General features: G+C 32.1%; 3 protein-coding genes across 5 annotated transcripts; all 3 read left to right on the forward strand.

Moving 5' to 3' along the window:
• The first annotated feature begins 7,910 nt into the window (after positions 1–7,910).
• On the forward strand, positions 7,911–8,722 carry LOC114166255 (non-specific lipid-transfer protein 1-like). Its single transcript, XM_028050971.2, has 2 exons — positions 7,911–8,345; positions 8,505–8,722. Exons 1-2 carry the CDS (start codon positions 8,005–8,007, stop codon positions 8,515–8,517), a joined length of 354 nt encoding a protein of 117 aa, XP_027906772.2. The 5' UTR covers positions 7,911–8,004; the 3' UTR covers positions 8,518–8,722.
• A 939-nt stretch (positions 8,723–9,661) lies between these two features.
• LOC146883222 (uncharacterized) lies at positions 9,662–15,269 on the forward strand. Of its 3 annotated transcripts, none has more exons than XM_085667838.1 (7): positions 9,662–12,160; positions 12,237–12,602; positions 12,678–12,913; positions 13,685–13,774; positions 14,294–14,383; positions 14,477–14,839; positions 14,938–15,269. In XM_085667838.1, exons 1-4 carry the CDS (start codon positions 12,080–12,082, stop codon positions 13,740–13,742), a joined length of 741 nt encoding a protein of 246 aa, XP_085523964.1. In that variant the 5' UTR covers positions 9,662–12,079; the 3' UTR covers positions 13,743–13,774; positions 14,294–14,383; positions 14,477–14,839; positions 14,938–15,269. The 3 variants fall into 3 exon arrangements, with proteins under 3 accessions (XP_085523964.1, XP_085523965.1, XP_085523966.1); XM_085667839.1 differs by having other exon boundaries at positions 9,663–12,160; positions 12,844–12,913; XM_085667840.1 differs by lacking the exon at positions 12,678–12,913 and having other exon boundaries at positions 9,665–12,160.
• Positions 15,270–15,496: 227 nt separating this feature from the next.
• LOC146883223 (replication protein A 70 kDa DNA-binding subunit B-like) lies at positions 15,497–19,320 on the forward strand. Its single transcript, XM_085667837.1, has 11 exons — positions 15,497–16,714; positions 16,822–17,089; positions 17,185–17,281; positions 17,368–17,489; positions 17,574–17,658; positions 17,847–17,979; positions 18,059–18,213; positions 18,304–18,424; positions 18,491–18,670; positions 18,770–18,847; positions 18,961–19,320. Exons 1-11 carry the CDS (start codon positions 16,448–16,450, stop codon positions 19,168–19,170), a joined length of 1,716 nt encoding a protein of 571 aa, XP_085523963.1. The 5' UTR covers positions 15,497–16,447; the 3' UTR covers positions 19,171–19,320.
• The last annotated feature ends 672 nt before the right edge of the window (positions 19,321–19,992 follow it).

Here is a 19,992-nt window from a genome sequence, read left to right on the forward strand (position 1 = left end):
GTCGCCTAGGCGAGTTTTCGTGGCAGTGAGTGCTCTGATACTCTCGCCTAGGCGAGACGAGCTCGCTTGGGCGAAAATAGCAGAGTTCACCACCGTTCACCCACATGCAATGGCGGAAACTGCCCAGATCCACTCCCAAACACATATGCAACCCCATTTCAACCGATAAAAGCACACTATGCACGCATTTAAACATAAAACGACCAAAAACAGCCAAGGACAACTTAAAACAGATGAGTCTAGCTTCCCTTACCTTCGTTTGAGCACTACAAGCAAGCTGATCTGAACTAAGGAGTACTACAGCCCCGGGAATGAACTGGAAGAAGAGGGAGTTTTGCTAACGTGAAGACGCAAGGATGGTGTGCCCTAGCAGAGGACTTCTGGTTGAGTTGTGGGATGGAGGGGGACCTGCTTCTGTGTAGGGGACAAGAGTCAGAATGAGGGAATAAGGTAGGGTATGGGGTCCTTCTGTAGGGCAGGGCCTTGGGCCTCCGAAAAGGCCAGGCCCAACTCTACAGTACTGAAAAAAAAAAAAAAAAGGCCTTACAGTAACAAATAAAATTCTATAAACTAAATATTGGGAGGGAAATTATTATTTTATAATTGTTTTCCACTGTTATTTCAAATATAATAAAACTCTTTCTCGATATGAAGTTCAAAATAAATAATGAAAAATAGATTAAATTTATCTTAAGTGTACATAAATGCATGGACAAGACAAATAAAAGAGGATAATGTAGATACAAGAGTAACAATAAAGACAAAATATAAAAGGTAATACACAAAAAAAATGGTAAAAAAAAAGTGAAAAAAATTTAAATATATTATCATACTATATGATGGTATATTTAAATTTTTTTCTCACTTTCTATTTACTTTTTTTTATCTATTTGTTTATTATCTTTTATATTTCATTTTTATTGTTACTTTGTTGTTACATTATCCTCTTTTATTTGTCTTGTCCATCCATTTATATACACCTAAGATAAGTTTAATCTATTTTTTATTATTTATTTTGAACTTTATATCGAGAAAGAGTACGATGGTAAAATGAGTATTACATAATTGAACAAGAAACTTACGAAGCATTTTGGGCTTCAATACTCTTCGCACCATGTTTAGAAAAAAACAACAACAAAAGCATTTAACTAGCTCTTCTATAAAAAATTAAATTATTAATAAAATTTTACAAACAAAAATAATCCGTCGATAAAACAAAATTTATTAACAAATTTTTCTCGAAGGATTTTAAAACTTTAAGCACAAACAAAATTCGTTAATAAATTAGAGTATTTATTATTAGAAAAAATATTTGTCTATAATAGATGTATCAATAATTTAAAATGTTTATTATCAATAAATTTTATCGTAAAACGGGTATCAAAATTTTCAATTGAATTTCGACCATGTTGTGACAAAATTTAGAGGATAAATCCTTCAATAATGGATTCTTTTAAAATTTTATCTGTAATTTATTTCTTTTAATTTATTGATAAATTCGTCGAGAATTCAACTTTTGTAAAATTTGTTGATAATTGTATTTTTGTAAAAATTTTCAGTAATTCAATTAGTATATCCGTCAGTAAAATGGAAACAATTTTTTCATCAAATATGATGACATGTTTATTGTAAGTTAATTGGAAGTGAGTGAGAAGAAGAAAAGAAGAAAAACAAAAGGAGGAAAAGTTGTTTTTGATGAATGTTCTTACTACAAACAAAAGAATCATTAAAAATCTCAGTGTCATTTGTTGTTAAACAAATCTAGACCTCAACAACAATCTTTACAACAACATCGTACACAACAACAACAGTCTCGCGCTCCTCAGTATTCTCGTCCTCCTCAATAGCAGCCTTAATAATGATTACAAGACTAGTCCTTCTTCTGCTCCATCTAATTTTGCAACTTCAAACAAGTCTTCTACTAAGCTCAAGAAAAACAAAATGTTGGTAAAGTTGCTTTTGATGAGTGTTCTTACTTCAGACTTATAGTGATCACAAGACTAGTCCTTCTTCTACTCCATCTATTTTTACAATTTCAGACAGGTCTTCTACTGGAGCTGAACAAAAACAACGTGTTGGTAAAGTTGCTTTTGGTGAGTGTTCTTACTACAAACAAAGAATCATTGGAAATTTCAATGTCCTTTGTTGCTAAACAAATCTAGACCTCAACAATAATCTTTACATCAACATCGTACACAACAACAACCTCGCGCTCCTTAATAGTCTTACTACAAACAAAGAATCATTGGAAATCTCATTGTCCTTTGTTGTTAAAAAAATTTAGACCTCAACAATAATCTTTACAACAACATCGTACACAACAACAACAACAACCTCACGCTCCTCAATAGTCTCGTCCTCCTCAACAACAATAACAGCAATTTCGCTCACAACAATAGTTTTACCTAGCTCGGTCACATGATAATATTGTTGCACCATCTTTGGACAAAAGTTATTTGCTTCCTAGCTGCAGGCCTATATAGCCTTGTAATCTCAAGGTACATCATCACAAAATATATCTCCAAACAAATGGATCATTGATTTAGGTGCCACTAATCATATATCACATCATTTGTCTTCTTTTGTTTCATTATCAATTAACTCATCCATTTTAATTGCCTTTTCTACATCTGAATGTTTCGTATAAGACCGCACATCTCAAAAGGTGATTGGGATAAGTCGTAGGCAAGGTGGACTCTATGTCTTGAATTAGTTGAATGAATCAATAGTTACAGCCTCTAAAATGGATTTATCTTCGTTTCGCTTGTTTTATTCTTCTTTAGCTTTTTATTTGTGGCGTTCTCGTTTGAGTTATATCTGCATCTCATGTAAGGTTTTTAGCGTCTACTAGAGCCTGGGGTACTTTGGACAAACATGATATTTCTGATTGTAGTAGTTGGAAACTGACAAAATATTTTGATTTACCTTTTTAATAAAATTATTTCTTCTTCTCTTGCTCCTTTTGATCTTATGCATTATGATGTGTGAGGACATTCTCCTGTATCCATCAAATGAGGTTCTAGATATTATGTCTCTTTTATTGATGATTTTACTCGTTTCACTTGGATCTATCTTATGAAACGTAGGTTTAATTATCTCACGATTTTTAAAAAATTTAATGATCTTGAAAAAACTTAACACTCTACCACCATAAAAACATTTCGTTGTGACTTGCGGGGTGAGTACACTTTTAAAGATTTTACCACTTTACTTGCCTCTAATGCGACTATACATCAAACCTCACTAGTGCAGAATTCTCATTTTACCTCGCCTTATATGCCTCGGTTGGCCAGGAACCGAAGCATATAATTGCGCGGTGGCATTTTTGCAATTAGTGCCAAGTTTTAGGCCTCGGTTCTCCAAATACCCCAAGCCGAAAAGGGGTATAGGCCCCAGTTCACCCAAAACCGGTGCCAAATAATGGCATAGGCCTCGGTCCAGTAAGACCCGAAGCCAAAAAGTGGCTGGACGTTAGCTGTTTGGCCTCGGTCCAAGGAGACCCGGTGCCAAAAGGGGGTCTATGGCTTCGGTTCCCCTAACAACCGAAGCCATAGGGTTTATTTAGGGTTCGAATTTCGCGAACCATTCTTCTTCCCCGCGTCTGCGCCTCTGCAACTCCTTCCCCTCGCTCTCTCTCGCGCGCTCTCTCTCTCTCTCTCTCCGCAAAAATGGCGTCCTTGCAGCATCCACCGCTTCCCTTCAATCCAAACACGTTCTAATCCCCGGAAAGTCCCTTTCCCAAAAACCTACGCTTACCGTCTCCTTTCCCCGCTCCACTTTCTCCGCCCTCAAGCTCAAGCTCGTCGCCGCCACCCACCGCTCCAACGGCGCCTCGAGCACCAGAATGTCGGCTACGGTGGCCTCCAGCTACGCCCAGGCCCTGGCTGTACCAAACACTCTCCAAGCAGAGTTACCCTTATACTGTTTTTTACTGTCACAAAACGGAGACCACCAGAACTTACTCGGTGCCTTTGGAGGGTGCTAATGGGATCAGAATTAAAGTTGTTGCAGTGTGCCACATTGACACATCGCAATGGAACCCCAAACATTTGGCGTTTGAAGTGCTTAAGGTTAAGCTTGGAACTGTTCCTGTGTGCCACTTTCTTCATGGTGGAGAGTGGATCGCCGCCAGAGAAACTAATGGCAAAGATTTACCAGCAGGGCATCTGGAAGGTGGTTCTTTGTGATCGTGAAACTGGGTATATGGCACCAATTTTGAAACAACCGAGGCATAAAAGTGGGTATATGGCTTCAGGTGATAACCGAGGCCAAAAGGGGTACATTTTGGCCTCGCCCCAATATGCCTCGGTTCCAGACCCGAGGCAAAATGTGAAAAATAACCGGGGCAGAAAGCCCTTACTGCACTGGTGCCTCTTGCACTGATACTTTTCAACAAAATGGTGTTGTTGAAAGAAAAAATTGTCATCTTGTTGAGACTACAAGATCATTCTTGTTATCTACTAATGTTCCAAGTGTATTTTGGGGGAAGCTATTCTTACATCAACTCATGTTGTGAATCGGATCCCGACTTCACATAACTCTGATTTGTCTTTGTTTGATTATTTGTATGGTCATGCACCTAATTATTCTGTTTTGCGTGATTTTGGATGTGCCTATTTTTTTTAAACCACATGTTTTAAGTCTACTTTTTGTGTTTTTTGAGATATGATCTTGGTCAAAAGGGATATTGGTGTTTTTTGATCCAGTTAGTCAAAAATTGTATTTCTCACGTCTATTTGTTCGACCTAGTCGTAACCATAAGTCTACTCAACTATCAGATTTTGTTTATTCCTCTTATTCTAGTTCATTTGCTACTTTTATTACTTCTATCCATCGCCTTCATGAGCCTTCATTCTATAAAGAGGCTGATTGTAATCCACTTTGGCAAAAGGCTATGGTGAGGAACTTACTGCTCTACATCATACTTATATATGGGATCTAGTTCCATTGTCACTGGGAAAATGTCCAATTGGATCTCGTTGGGTATACAAAATCAAAACAAAATCAGATGACTCAATTGAAAGGTATAAAGCTAAACTTGTTGCTAAAGGATATACCCAAGAATATGGCATGGATTATGAGGAAACATTTGCTGATGTGGAAAAGATGATTACTATTCATACCTTGATAGTTGTCGCTTCTATTTTTAATGGAAGATTTTTCAAATAGATGTGAAGAATGCCTTTTTGAATGGGGATCTACATGAGGAGGTTTACATGATTCCACCACCAGGTGTCTCTCATAAATCTAGTGAAGTTTGCAAACTTAAAAAAACTATCTATGGTCTTAAACAAGCACCTCATGCTTGGTTTTAGAAGTTTTCTACATTAATTGTCTCTCTTGGTTTTATTGCTAGTCATCATGATTATGCCTTATTTGTAAGGAAAACCAATATAAGTCATATTTCTTAATCCTTATATGTTGATGATATGATTATTACTAGTGATGATTTTGATGCAATTGCATCTTTAAAAATTGCATTATCCTATCATTTTGCTATGAAAGATTTGGGTCTACTACGTTACCTCTTAGGTATTGAGGTTTCTTATTATTCTAAAGGTTATCTTCTATCTTAGTCAATGTATATTGCTGACCTATTTGAGCATGCTTGATTTACTGGCAACAAGATTGTTGATACTTCTCTTGAGACAAGTGTACGATATTTCCCATCGGATTTGACTGATTCTACTTTATATCGAACTATTGTTTTTAGTCTGGTTTATCTTACTATGACTCGTCTAGACATTGCAAATGTTGTTCATATTGTTAGTCAGTTAGTTTGAGCACCCACAACAGTTCATTGGGATGTTGTTCTTCATATTCTCAGGTATCTTCGGGGCATTTAGTTTAAGTCTCTTTTGCTTTCTTTTATGTTGTCTTTAGACTTGTGTGCCTATTGTGATACGTATTGAGATGGTGATCCTAATGATCAAAAATCCACTATCGGGTGGTGCACTTTTCATGGTGATTCACTTATATCTCAAAAGAGTAAGAAACAAGATGTTACATCTCGATCGTCCATAGAAACTGAGTATCGAGCCATGACTTTGACTACTTGTGAGATTATTTGGTTGTGTTGGTTACTTGCAGATATGAGTGTCTATTTGAAAGATCTTATATGCCTTTATATTGTGACAATAAAAGTGTTATTCATATTGCTTGCAACTCTGTTTTTCATGAGTGAACCAAACATATTGAAATAGATTGTTATTTTACTTGTCATCATTATCAACTTGACACTATATCTTTACCATTTGTTCCTTTGACTCTACACATTGTAGATATATTTATCAAGTCGCATTCCGTTTTACTCTTTCTTCTTTTATTTGACAGTCTCAATGCATTCAACTGTTAGCATTGCTAGTTTGAGGGGATGTTAGCATTGGTCTATTTACTTGTGGCCTAGGGATAACTTTATGTGTATATAAATCACACTTCTTGTAACATTTTATACACACTCAATAATACACAATCTCCTTCTTTATATATTTCTTTGTTATCTACATTTTGAATTAACACATCAACATACCATTTGAATATCGTTCTAACAAGTATTTAAGGTTGAGGCAATTTTTTATGAGATCTAATTTAACAAAGACATAATATTGAACTTATATGATATAGTTTAGCTCGAACCTTGGTAAACCACAACATTGAAAAGGGACTTCATTAATAAGGAAAGTATCCGATGACTAGAGAAGCTCTGAAGACAAAATTAGTAAAAACTAACCAAAATATATCAAAATGAACTTAGCAAAAAGACACGAAAAGAACAGCTGGTGCACATTTTGAAAGGAGTTAATAGATCAAGTATTATTTAATAGTAGATGAGATTCACTTTCACTACTTCCAATTGAAGACACTAACATGTGAAGTACATGAAATTCGTAGTCAATGAGTTTACCAATTGAGGGAAGTAGTTACAAATTAATGTTTCTCTTACCTCTTAATAATAAATGAGACTAAAACATTTTAAAGATTCCCAAAGGATTCAGAAATTATAAGTTTTGAATTCCTAAAACAATTTTTCTACTTGATCTCTACCTTGCTATCTTGTGCACTTATAAGTCATTTATGTTGCTCGTAAAAAAAAATCTAAAAATTGAAAAAAAAATCTATTAAAAGTATAATGAGAAATATATTGGATCCTATTTGGTGTATAAGTTGATGTTCTTTTCTCTTTTTCTTTCTTCTAATTAATATAAATGTGCTATTTTCTTAAATACGCAAAACTGTATTTAAACTCCTAATTGGTGCTACCCCTACTAATCATAAAAACTGTAAAATCTTGCCACCACCAACTTACGGCCCTGTTTCCACCGCTGTCGGTGCTCAAGGACCTCACTCATATGTATGTAAATATCATTTTACAAATTCTTAACAAAAGTAAACAAATAAAAATTACTTTTAACTATAACCATATATAAAAAAAATCTCTCATGTCCATATTTTAAAATACCAAATTTTACTTTTAAAATATAATTATTTATTAAATTTTTAAAAATTGACCATTACTTTTACAAATCTTTTTATAAAATTATTTATCTTTATTTTTATTTATTTATTAATAATTATTCTTTTATTTTTTTATATATTTCACTTTAATTTAAATAAATATACATAATTTTATTTTATATTAATTTAATATCATTACATTATCGTCTTAATATAATATTTAAAAAAAATATATACACAAAATCGCTCTCGCTGGTTCTTTTTAATTGGATTTATTGGGCAATATTTATTCTAGAGATCTTACCTTTTTTAAAATACCACATACTGTCACTATATCATATAACATTAGTGGGTGATCACTTAATTATAACAGAAAAACAGTTAAACAGTGAGCGTTACTTCACTTCACTTGTAGTTCCTTCTACCTTCCCTTCTTCTATATAAACCCCACACCCTGCAACCCTCTCACGCACCAACTCAATCAACTTCTTCCAAACCCTGAAAAACAAAATCCCATTTCTTCAATTCGCGACTCCTTGAGTTGTTTCCATGGCCAGCATGAAGTGTGCGTGCGTCGTTGCCCTGCTGTGCTTGGTGGTTGCCACGGCACCCACGGCACATGCCATCACGTGCGGCCAGGTCACCAGTTCCCTGGCTTCATGCATCAATTTCCTGAAGAGCGGTGGGCCGATTCCGCCGTCATGCTGCGCCGGAGTGAGGTCCCTCAACTCCGCCGCAAAGACCACCCCCGACCGCCAGGCCGTCTGCAACTGCCTCAAAAGCGCCGCCGCCGGCATCTCTGGATTCAATGCTAACAACGCAGCCGCACTCCCGGGCAAGTGTGGCGTCAGCATCCCCTACAAGATCAGCACCTCCACCAACTGCGCCACGTAAGAGAAAAAAAAAATCGTTTTTTCGAATATTTTTACATAGTTTTCCAAACTTTTATTTTATAAACTAAAATCAGCTCATAAATAAGTGTTACAAAGTTAGGTGTTTTTGATTTGAGGTTCATTATCTCATGATTTATCTTTTGGTTACACTTGCAGTATCAAGTTTTGAAGAGAAGTCACAGAACCTGGCACTGGAAACTACTCACTATAGCATGAGTATATGTCCTTTATAGTATTAAGAATAAGACAAGGTGACGAGGGCTCCACTTATATGCCCCTCTCATCTTGAATGAGCTATTTTATCTGTATTCAATAGTTTTTAATCATGTCGTAATGTTATTTCCTCCTATATCCACTTTAAATTTGGTTTCTCATTTGTCTGGGTGCTCGTTTTAGGGTTCATCATCATTTATCACGTCTCGGTTTAGGTTCAAACTCATTATAATAAGAAACGTACTCGATTGGTAACATATAATTCATTGGATTAATTTTAGTTTTTTGATAATTTGAAACAGTTTTTACATCACAAATGAATTATAAATGATAATAATTTAAAAGATTATTTGAAGTTTTTTTTTTTATCATATAAGTGAAAGTTTCACAGCAAGCAAAAATCTGAAATCACATCTTTCAGCCAAAAGTTCCTTCTTCATCATATCATATACAACCAAAGAGAATTAAAATTCCAACTTTTAATGGTGATATAAGGTGGTTAAAGGTCTTTCTCAGCTAGTGGAATTGGTATAAAATCAATAAATGAATAGTCAAAAGTGCCAATTGCAAAGCCAATTTAAACATTTCCATTGTCCCCTTTCAAACTATTAGAGATTAAATAATTCTAACGTAAATTAAAAACAAAAATAAACATATTATTTAAAATTATTTTATAAAGTAACCTCACTCTCATAGTAACTGGCATGGTTTTTGTTTGTCATAAATTTTAAAATGAAATAAAGGATATTTAAAACTACACAACAATAAATTTAAAATTTCTTTTAAAACTAAAGCTATAGCTATTTTGAACATGAAATGCTGTAGTACTGTGTATAGTTATTTATTTATCTTTTTCATTTATATGCATTCGAAAATTATATAATAAGTTTTGATTTTATTTCAGATAATAATCAGAAGTTTATTTTCAAATCAAATATTGGTGTTTATTTTTATATGGTCTATTCTGAAGAAGAATCCATTTGATGTATTTTAAAAAATAAATAATTTTTTAACAACTAAATTTTGACAATTTTCTCTTATAATGTGATATGTTATTTCTTAAGTGATCTCTATTTTTTAGTTTTTCATTCTTCTATATTTACAAACCAATTAAAAGATATCCTCAAATTGAAATTTGTCAAATTTAATTATCTAATACTATATACAATTCTGAACTAACAAAAGGCAAGTTTTTACATTAAATAATATATCTGATCTTCTTCATAATTCAAATTTTTATCTACAAAAGGTATAATAGCTTACGTGTCAGTCTCTCAGCGTTTTCACATTTTTAAAAAAAATTCTAAAACTTCTGAAAAGCTGAAGTTTAAATTTTCTTTCTCTCTCTTCCGAGTCTTCTCACCTTCTGCTGTCACCAATGCTTTCTCTCTCTTCCTCATTTTCTCTGCGACCGCCTTCTCTCTTCTTTCTCTATCTTTCTCATTCTCTCTGGCAGCGGCTTCTTTCTTCTTTCTCTATCTTCTCATTCTCTCGGACCGACCCAGCAAAAAAACCATTCTGGAGATGCTTCCTTTTTATTTTTCTTACATTTTATCTGTTCATCTTCTTATGTTGATCATGTTTGGTTTGTTTACAGGCTTCAACTGTCGCTTATAAAGACATGCATCTCAGATTTCCCGTTGATCTATCCATTTTTGTTGTTGATGTTTAATTTTTTGGGTTTGTCAAGCTAACTGGTATTTTTCTTGATGTTTTTTGCAAAGATCTGATGGTTTCTTTTGTTCATCTTATTTGTCAGGTATATAAATGGTTGAAATCAAGAGTACAACCACAGACATCTTTTTTAACCACCAAAAAATCGATTATGGAGATGTTTTTTCTATTTTTCTTACATTTCATCGTTTCATCTTCTCTGTTCATCATGTTTGTTTTCTTTTCAGGCTTCAACTCAAGGTTAAAAAAGACATGCATCTGAGATTTTCCCTTCATCTGTCCATTTTTGTTGTGGATATCTGATTTTTTGGGTTTTTCAACCTAACTGTTATTTTTCTTGAATTTGTTTACAAAGATCTAATTTTTTTTTTGTTTATCTTATTTTTCAGGTATATAAATGGTTGAAATGAAGAGTACAACCACAGACGTCTTTTTTTTCCACCAAAAATAAGATTATGAAGATGTTTTTTCTATTTTTCTTACATTTCATCGTTTCATCTTCTTCTGTTCATCATGTTTGTTTTGTTTTCAGGCTTCAACTCAAGGTTAAAAAGACATGCACCTGAGATTTCCCGTTCATCTGTCCATTTTTGTTGTGGATATCTTATTTTTTTGGATTTTCAACCTAACTGGTATTTTTCTTCAATTTTTTTACAAAGATCTAATGTTTTTTTTTTGTTCATCTTATTTTTCAGTTATATAAATGGTTGAAATCAAGAGTACAACCACAGACATCTGAGATTTCCCGTTCATCTGTCCATTTTTGTTGTTCATGTCTTAACTTTTTGGTTTCTGAACCTAACTGGTATTTTTGTTTATGTTTCTTTCAAATATCTATTGGTTCTTTGCTTGATCTTATTTTTCAGTGTTTAAATCCTTCAAATGAAGAGTACAAGCACAATCTTCTGTTTAAAGCAGCAAAAACTCGACTCTGGCGAGGCTATTTATATCTTTCTTAAATTTCATCTGTTCATCTTCTTCTCTTCGTCATCTTCCTTCAATGGGTTTGTCTTCAACATGACGACTACAAACACGTTCAACATCAAGACTCGCTTCTCTTCAGATTTATTTGTTTTTGTCGAAACAAATTATTTATTTGTTATGGTTCCCTATGTTTTTTGTAAAGATCTCATGGTTTGTTTTGTTCATCTTATTTTCCAGGTATATACAAGGTTGAAATGAAGAGTACAACCACATACATCTTTTTGAACCACCAAAAAATCGAGTATGGCGATTCTTTATCTATTTTTCTGAGCTTTCTGCAGATCATATTCTTGTGTTCTTCTTTTGTCGATATTGCTTCATGTTAAGTTTAATTTTTTTGAATTTTTTTTATGATTTCACATAAATTTTTTTTATTATTTCAACCCTATTCTCTTTTAAGTCGTCCTTTTTTTTCACTTTTATATTCTCAATTAATTGAATAAATTGTGATGCACGCTTCATGATGTTTCTTTATCTTCCACCTTCCACGACATTTCTTCTGCTTTAAGCATCCGTCATTTCATAAAATATTTCATTGTACTATTGATATATATTTATTTTTATTTTTTCACGTTATTAACTTAAATAATCCAACCCTATTCTCTTTTAAGTCGTCCTTTTATTTCACTTTTAAATTCACAAATAATTGAATAAATTCTGATGCACGCTTCACGTGTAAGTACGGACCCTACCAAAAGGAATGACTTTTCCTTTTCTCTTTCTATAAATTTGCAACAGTAATGACCTTTCGTTTTCTCTTTCTATATATTGGCGTCTACATACTGACAAAACTTATTTCTTTTGTTTGACCCATTATCTTCTCTTCCAATTATTCTTCATACCCACTATTTACTGAAACAATGGAATCCGTGCGCACACAACAAGCAATACTTTCTGGCAAAATGCTTGGTGGTTTCGTCACTATGTTTTTGAAACACCAGGTTTTTTCTTTATTCATTCACATTCCTTTTTATTTTTGGTTTGTATTTCTTTATTCTAACCTTCCTTATTTTGAAGGATTTTGGGTACGTCGACCGTCTCTTCATAATACGTAATTTGAAGGACCTTGGTTCACAGTGGACCATTGTTGATTACGAAAGGAATGTTCATACTGTTACGTACAACATGAATATTCACACTCCAATGATCACCCAAGGCTGGAATGATTTAATATCTTTTTATGCAGATGATTCTGACAAATTGGTTGTCTTCAAATATTTTGGAAATTCGTCCTTCCAACTACACGTCTCTAAACGTGTTTGCGACTCAACATTGAAAGCCAACTTCTTCAACCATCTTTCTATTCGTCGTCCTCTACATACTTCATACTTAAAGCATTTTGAAGTTCAACTATCAACATATTACTGTCGATCCAGCGACTTGGTTAGTTTGTTTTTCTTTGATTATTTATTTACATGGATTCTGAATAAGTAAGATATTTTCTCCTTTTTGTTGCAGTATTTGAAAAAAGAATTTGCCACTTATTTAAAAAACAGTGGTCTTAGATCTATTGTTCTACACGGACCACGGGGACAAGTCGAATGTAAACTGATCATAAGACGTAATTGTGTTAAGATTGGAACTGGCTGGAAAAGTTTTTGTAATCTTCATCAACTTTCTGCAGATGATCATCGTCAGGTTTTTTTTGAAGTTGAAGGACACACAACAACCAACCATATCAAAGTGTTTTATCCGTTAGTCTGGTTTTAAGTTATAACATGTTGTATAGTCTTTTTGTTAATCTTCTTTTATATATATATATATATATATATATATATATATATATATCTATATATAAGAAGATTTTTAGGTCAATTATATTTTGTATGCACTTATAACATATATTAGTCTATGTGTTTGCTTTTATACATTTAGTCTGTATGATATTTTTTTTTTCTTATGTTTACGACTTTTGTACATTTTTATGAAAGACATTAATGCTTTTATGATATTCTTATAAAATTAAACTATTACATTTAAATCATTACTTAAAACAAAATATATATTAATGTGTATTTCAATTATAATTTTAATCATACACGTCATTAAAAGACATTAAATTTGAATCATTATATATTTGCTGAGCAACATCTCAATATTTATATTTTTAATTAGTTAAAATCTTTTTTTTTTTAATATTACAATAAATATTTCTTTTTATTAATTTCAAATCACGCAGTCTATCAGGTTTCCCCGCATTAATTACTCCACTGCTCGAGGTAATGATGATTGAACTCCTCGATCATCTGCAACACTCTTTCATTATTTCAAATCATTCAGCCGATTAAATTAATGACCATTTATTTTTCCAAGAGACGTTTAGAAATTTGAAACTTTTTTGTAATTATTTTTTTCACCTCTCACGAGAATGATGATTGCAATGTCTGATGCCGTGTCATACTTATCTCATTCTCCAGACTCTTCCACTGTCTGGTATATATTTGTTTCATTAATTTTTTTTGCAGGATCAAAGTAATTAACTTATCTTCTCTGCTTGACACTAACACCATTACACTGCGATAACAAGCCTTCCTCTTCCACTTCATTACAAAAAGGTATGACTGTTAAACCCTTTTATCAACTCTACTTCTCTTCATCTCCTATATCTTCTCATCATATTTCTTTCTCGCCATATTCTATGCATGTTTTTACAAACAGCATTTTTTATATTCGGTTTTCATCTTCATCTTCGTTTCATTTTTCTAACCAGACGTGTCTATAAGCAGCCTTTTTTAGGTTTTTATATTATTTTCTGTTCATCAAACTCGCCATATTGTATGCATGTTTTTATAAGCAGCCTTTTTTATAATACATTTTGATCTTCATCTTCCTTTCATTTTTCTAAAAACACCTTTCTATAAGCAGTGGTATTTATAATATTTTTTCTTCCTCTTTCTCTGATTTTTTTAAGCAGTGATTTTGATATTAGGTTCTGTTCATTATTTTTCTGTCATTTTTTAAAACAGACGTTCTTAGAAGCTTTTATTTTCATCATGTTCAACAATTTGTTCAACACTGTTAGAGTCCGTTTAATTTATATTTCCCAAAAAAAACTTATTTTTCCAATTTTACAGATGACAACTAAGCAATGCATCCTTGGTGAACAATCCCTACTTGGCTCAAAATGGAAGGGTGGATTCTTTACTATTTTCATGGAAGACCAGGTTTTTTCGAACTTGCTTATTATAAGAAATTTACCATCACTGTTCTCCGACATCCTTTACTAATTCGGTTTTTATGTTGGTTTTCTTATGAAGGATTTTGCGTTCGTCAATCGTTTGTTTGTCATTCAATTAGGCATTGAACTGGGACCACGTTGGACTATTTGTGATAAAAAAGGCCATGCTCACCATGTTACCTTCAACATGAATTTCTATGGTCCGCGAATTACTGATGGCTGGGTTGATATAAGAAACTTTTATCAAATTAAACCACCGAAACTATGTTATTTAAGGCATATCGGGAATTCTGTTTTTGAAATACACTTTTACGATCATTGTTCAGAATCAACTGTCCATAAATTCCTAAGTCATGTTAGAACAAATGCTCCTCTCATAAGGACCAAGTTAATTCATTTTGAGTTCCGGCTTTCTAAGTACAACTGCAAATCAAGCTTTCTGGTGATTTTTTTTATGTTCTTTGTCCATCATTTATTTTCTTTAACCTTGACACCTAAAAAAGTAATTTTTTTCCATATTATTTTAATTTTTTTTTCCAGGGCTTAAATTCAGACTTACGCCAATATTTTGCCAACACTCAGTTCTCACACATTGTTCTTTACGGTCCAAAGGCACGAGTTGAATGCAAGTTGTTGATTAGACCTAGATCAGTCAAGATAGGAAGTGGATGGAAACGTTTTCGTGAAGTGCATGGACTCGAGGAAAAAGATTTAATTCTTTTTGAGGTTGACGGTCAACAAGCAAGCAATGATGTCAATGTTCTTCTTAATATAAATGATTATTATCATCCGCTATGATCAATCTATAAACAATATTTCTTAACAGATTTCTAATCTGTATGTTTTGTATGAAGTTTAGTTGTTTATTATTATATTAGATATATGTATATGTTTTAGTCGGTTTATTTTGAAGAACTCCTAAGTTATTTACTCATACCTGCTCCATATCTTCTTCCATATACGTAAATCTGTGGCATTTAATTACTGTCAGACACAAATCATATCATGTCTCTGCTTTTTAATATTTTTTTATATATATTTAAATATATAACTTTCCAGAACATTTTTCATACACATCCCTTATAATACTTTTTAACTATTTCATTTCAATGTCTATTCATATGACATATTGCACTGCTTCATTATGTTTCTTTATCTTCCACCTTCTTTGACATTTCTTCTGCTGTAAGCATCCGTCATTTCATAAAATATTTAATTGTACTATTCATATATATTTCTTTTTATTTTTCCACTTTATTAAATTAACTAATCCAGACGAGTGCCTTCTCCTACAAGATTCAAACAAAGTTCCTTCTCTTAGAAGATTGTTTCTCTTCTGCACCATACTTTTATTTGTCTTTTTGTACAGATCGAACACAGTATCTTCATCCACAAGACGTTTCACATACATTAACGTATTCTTACAAGCCATTAACGTTTCCAGTCATGACAGGTATGTACTTCATTTGTTTTATGTACAAATATAGTAGTCTTGCTTTACAGACGAAATGATATGACATTTGCAGTTCTGAAATTTCGTCTAAGACATTATCGTTTGGTATCACTTTTGTCTACATTTCCTCTTTCGTGAATGCATAAGAAACCAGCATGTATGCATGTATATGCAGTTTTTTGCTTAATTGTTTTTTGGTTACTCCATCACGGCAACCCTTTTTTTATTCACTTTCAACTAATGTGCTTCATGCTTTATTTTCATCAGAATGCTTTTCTCTGAATTTTCCTTTACTATGAAACCTTTCAATAAATGAATATCAATACTTTATTCCTTCTGACATCAATAGATGTTATTTACAGGGTTGACCAATATATATTCCCATGACTTCTGTCTAAACGTTCGTACACCATGTTTCAAGAGTCCTTATTTGAATATATTCTACTTTTTGCTTTCTTCTACCATTTCAAAAATTTCCATATCCACGTCTTGATTAATTGTTTCACTTCTTTTACTGTCCTTTCACTAATAAAAAATACAATCTGATAAGTAAGTTATTATTTCAACCTTTTTTTGGTATTTATTTACTTTAGTTGTATGCATAACAATTTTGTCTTATTAGTTCCTTATAAATATGTCTCCAATCTAATCCGGTCTTTTTTACTTTTCACTTTTCAATATTGTTCTTGTGAGTTCAACATGTCTCTCTGTGAAGTTCCAAACCAAAGCCAGAGCATAAGCCAAGTAAGCCCCCAGAAGGAAAATTGGAATATTATCGCTAGGGTCATTCGTTCATGGTTTGTTCCTGATTTCACTAAACAGAGGTGTCCTTTTTCCATGGAGTTCGTTATTCAAGACAAAGAGGTTATTATTATTGTTATTCTTTAAATTCTTCCATTACACCTACTTTCCTTTACAAATTTGTATGAATTAAATAGTGGTATGCTAAATGTTCATTTTATGTGTTTCAGGGTTCTAAAATACATGCTTCAATTAGACGTACTCTAATTTACAAATTTCAAAATGACATTTCTGAAGGCCATGTTTACGCCATACAAAACTTCAGTGTTGCTCCGAATTCTGGAATTTACAGAACAACACACCACCCTTATAAGATAAATTTCCAGTTTGGTACAAAAGTTTCTTTGGTTAATGTTGATTTGGTTCCTGATATTAAACCACAATACACACCTTTGTCTTTATTGACAACCTCTGCATTTGATACTGATTATTTGGTTGGTAAGTAAATCTTTTTAGTTCCGTAACTATTAATTTATTTCTTAATAAACATTTTTTGTTAAAGTATCTGATTTAACACATACAATGGATTATAGATATTTTGGGATTACTGGTCGGAGTGGGGACTGAAAGAGAATTGCAAGTTGATGGAAAGACAACAAAATTAAATGTCATAGCAATAGAAGCCGATGGGTATTGTATATCTATACTATATTAAATTCCTTTTTATATTTCTTTCCAAATAACTACATCACATTATATTGCACTTTAATTTTTAGGTTTCGAATAGAGTGTACTTTGTTTGGTATTTATGTGGATGAACTGAATGTATTTCTTTCGAGTGGAGAAGTTCAAAATACTGCTGTAAGTATAGAATTTGCCAAAGTCAAAACTTTTCAAGGTAAAATTTACTTATTACTTTTACAAAGTAGTTTCTACTACTTATTCCATGTTACTCTCACATAGACTATATTTTTAAATATAGATAAGGTTCAAGTTCAAAATTGTAAGTTCTGCACCCGTATTAAGTACAATGTTAACTTCAAGGAAGCATCTGAACTTAAATCAAGGTAATTTTGATTGGAATTTTATATTTCAAAATATAGTGTATCTGATATTTCATATATGACATACACTATATTTTCTTTACTTTGTAATGCAAATTATCGTTGATTGCGTGAACTTGATATTTCAGATATACATGCATTCAATGATATATTTAATTTTTATGAGTATAACTATATTTCCTTTTGCACAGAATGTTTGAGAACAATGAATCTCCCTCTCAAGGATTAACGCAACTTTCTCAGACTTCAAAAAATACTGTGGAAGAGGACTTTTTAACACTTACACCTAGAACCAACATTCAAGGTCTAAAAGATTGTAAAGAGGTTAGAATATATTTTTGTATCATTGTGCAATTTTTCTTATTCACAATAATACATTCATTAATGTTTTTTATATTGAAAGGTCTCCACTTTCATATTGTTTGGAACAATTAAGCATATCTTGGTTGACGATGACTGGTGGTATACTGCTTGTGTGTGCAACAAAGCTGTTTATCCAGATTCCAAGATGTTCTTTTGTGAAAAGTGTAACAAGCATGTTATAAAAGTCTTTCCAAGGTTAACGAATTGTTTTTTAATATTAATGTCAATTTCAAACATGGTAACATTTATTTATCAAGTTCATGAAATTTATTTATCAATTTTCAGATATAGGATTAAGATCCGAGTTATGGACTCTTCCGATTCAACCACATTTGTCCTCTTTGATAGGGATGCAACTACCCTTTTCAAAAAAACATGTGCTGATATGTTAGACGCTCATGATAAGGTATACTCTTCAATATGTTTACTTATATATTTAATTACACAATGTTTAATTATTTTTTTTTTGTAGATGAATTCTTCTGGAAATTTGCCTAAGCAGTTTGATGAGTTAGTTGATAGAAGTCTGCTTTTTAAAGTGGAAAGTAGGAACGATCAGAATTTCAAACTTGAACAGTCTTTCAGAGTGAAGAAAATATGTCTTGATGATGATATCATTGACAAATTCAATGATTCTTCGTTGAAATCTGTGGTAAGATGTAATTTAAGATAATATTAATTACATTATAATATCTTATAATGCAGTCATCTTTTTCTTTACTATCATCTCATTATTTGTACCTATTTGAAGGATGTTTATGCTGGGAATGGTGAGTTTAGCAGGGAAAAATTGCGTATAGTGAATGAGTCCACCGTTAATATTTCAGAGGTATACAACTTATATTAATGTTTTTAAAATCAATGATTTCTTTATTAATTGTAATAGTGTGTTCATTTTGGTATGTCGATTTTGTTTTAATAAATATACTTTTAATACTGTAGGATTTATTAGTCCGATTTACCAAAGAAACAATTGAGGCTGGATCCCAATCACCTGAACTAATCCAAGATAATCCAACCAACGATGATGCTAGCAGTTCACATAAGAGAGAATCTGGAAAGAAGACTGCGTCACTTGAATCCATCGAAGAAGACAATGTTCCATTGAAGCTTTTAAAAAGAAATATTAAGAAGGAAAAATCAGCGATTTGAGATCCACTTTTAGTTATTATATTCCAAGACTATTATTTTTATGACTTTCATTTTGGGGATGTAATATGTCTACGTTATTTGTTGTCTTTAAATTCCTCTGAACATCCACTACTATGTTAAATTTTATCTTTAATTTCATCTGAACCTCAACTTCTATGTTCAATTTCATGATAACAATATTATGCGGTTTTGAGTTTAATTATTTAGAATTTAAATAATTTTATATGCTGGTGCAGAAGATATTGTTGACATTTTTCAATTTTTGTCAACAAAGATTACTACCAGCTACATCAAAACTTGCTGAAATTGATTTCATTTTGTAGCATCATTTAATGGAAGTCGTAAATAACCTCTTCTTTGTGTAAAAGAAGCCACTCATAAATAACATATCTATATTTATTCTCATAAAATTATTTCTAAATGTCTATTTTTCATAATATTTACTTTTCATAAATAATATAAATATGGCAAACGAATAATCTGTTGACAGATTTTAAGTTTTGACAACAGAATTGGATGCCATATACATTTTTTATTCAATACTTTTTTTGTCTTATCTTCTGTTAATTAGTAAGTGTTAAACCTTCTACGATATATTGGATATTTTTTTATACAACAAGTAGGAATGAAATATTAAATTTATACGTATAATATTATACATTAGAAGTTTATTTTTGGAATTTTGTTATTGGTTTATATTACATATATTATATTGTTATATTTGTAGCGTAATAGAATAATTTAATATATTTTTAATAACGTTATATATTTTTAATATTTTATTCTGTTATTATCTTCTTCCAGTTTTCCAATGCAGTAATA

Source organism: Vigna unguiculata, chromosome 10 (assembly GCF_037176805.1).
Source record: "Vigna unguiculata cultivar grain cowpea cultivar isolate G323 ecotype 2 chromosome 10, ASM3717680v1, whole genome shotgun sequence".
NCBI classification, from domain to species: Eukaryota; Viridiplantae; Streptophyta; class Magnoliopsida; order Fabales; family Fabaceae; genus Vigna; species Vigna unguiculata.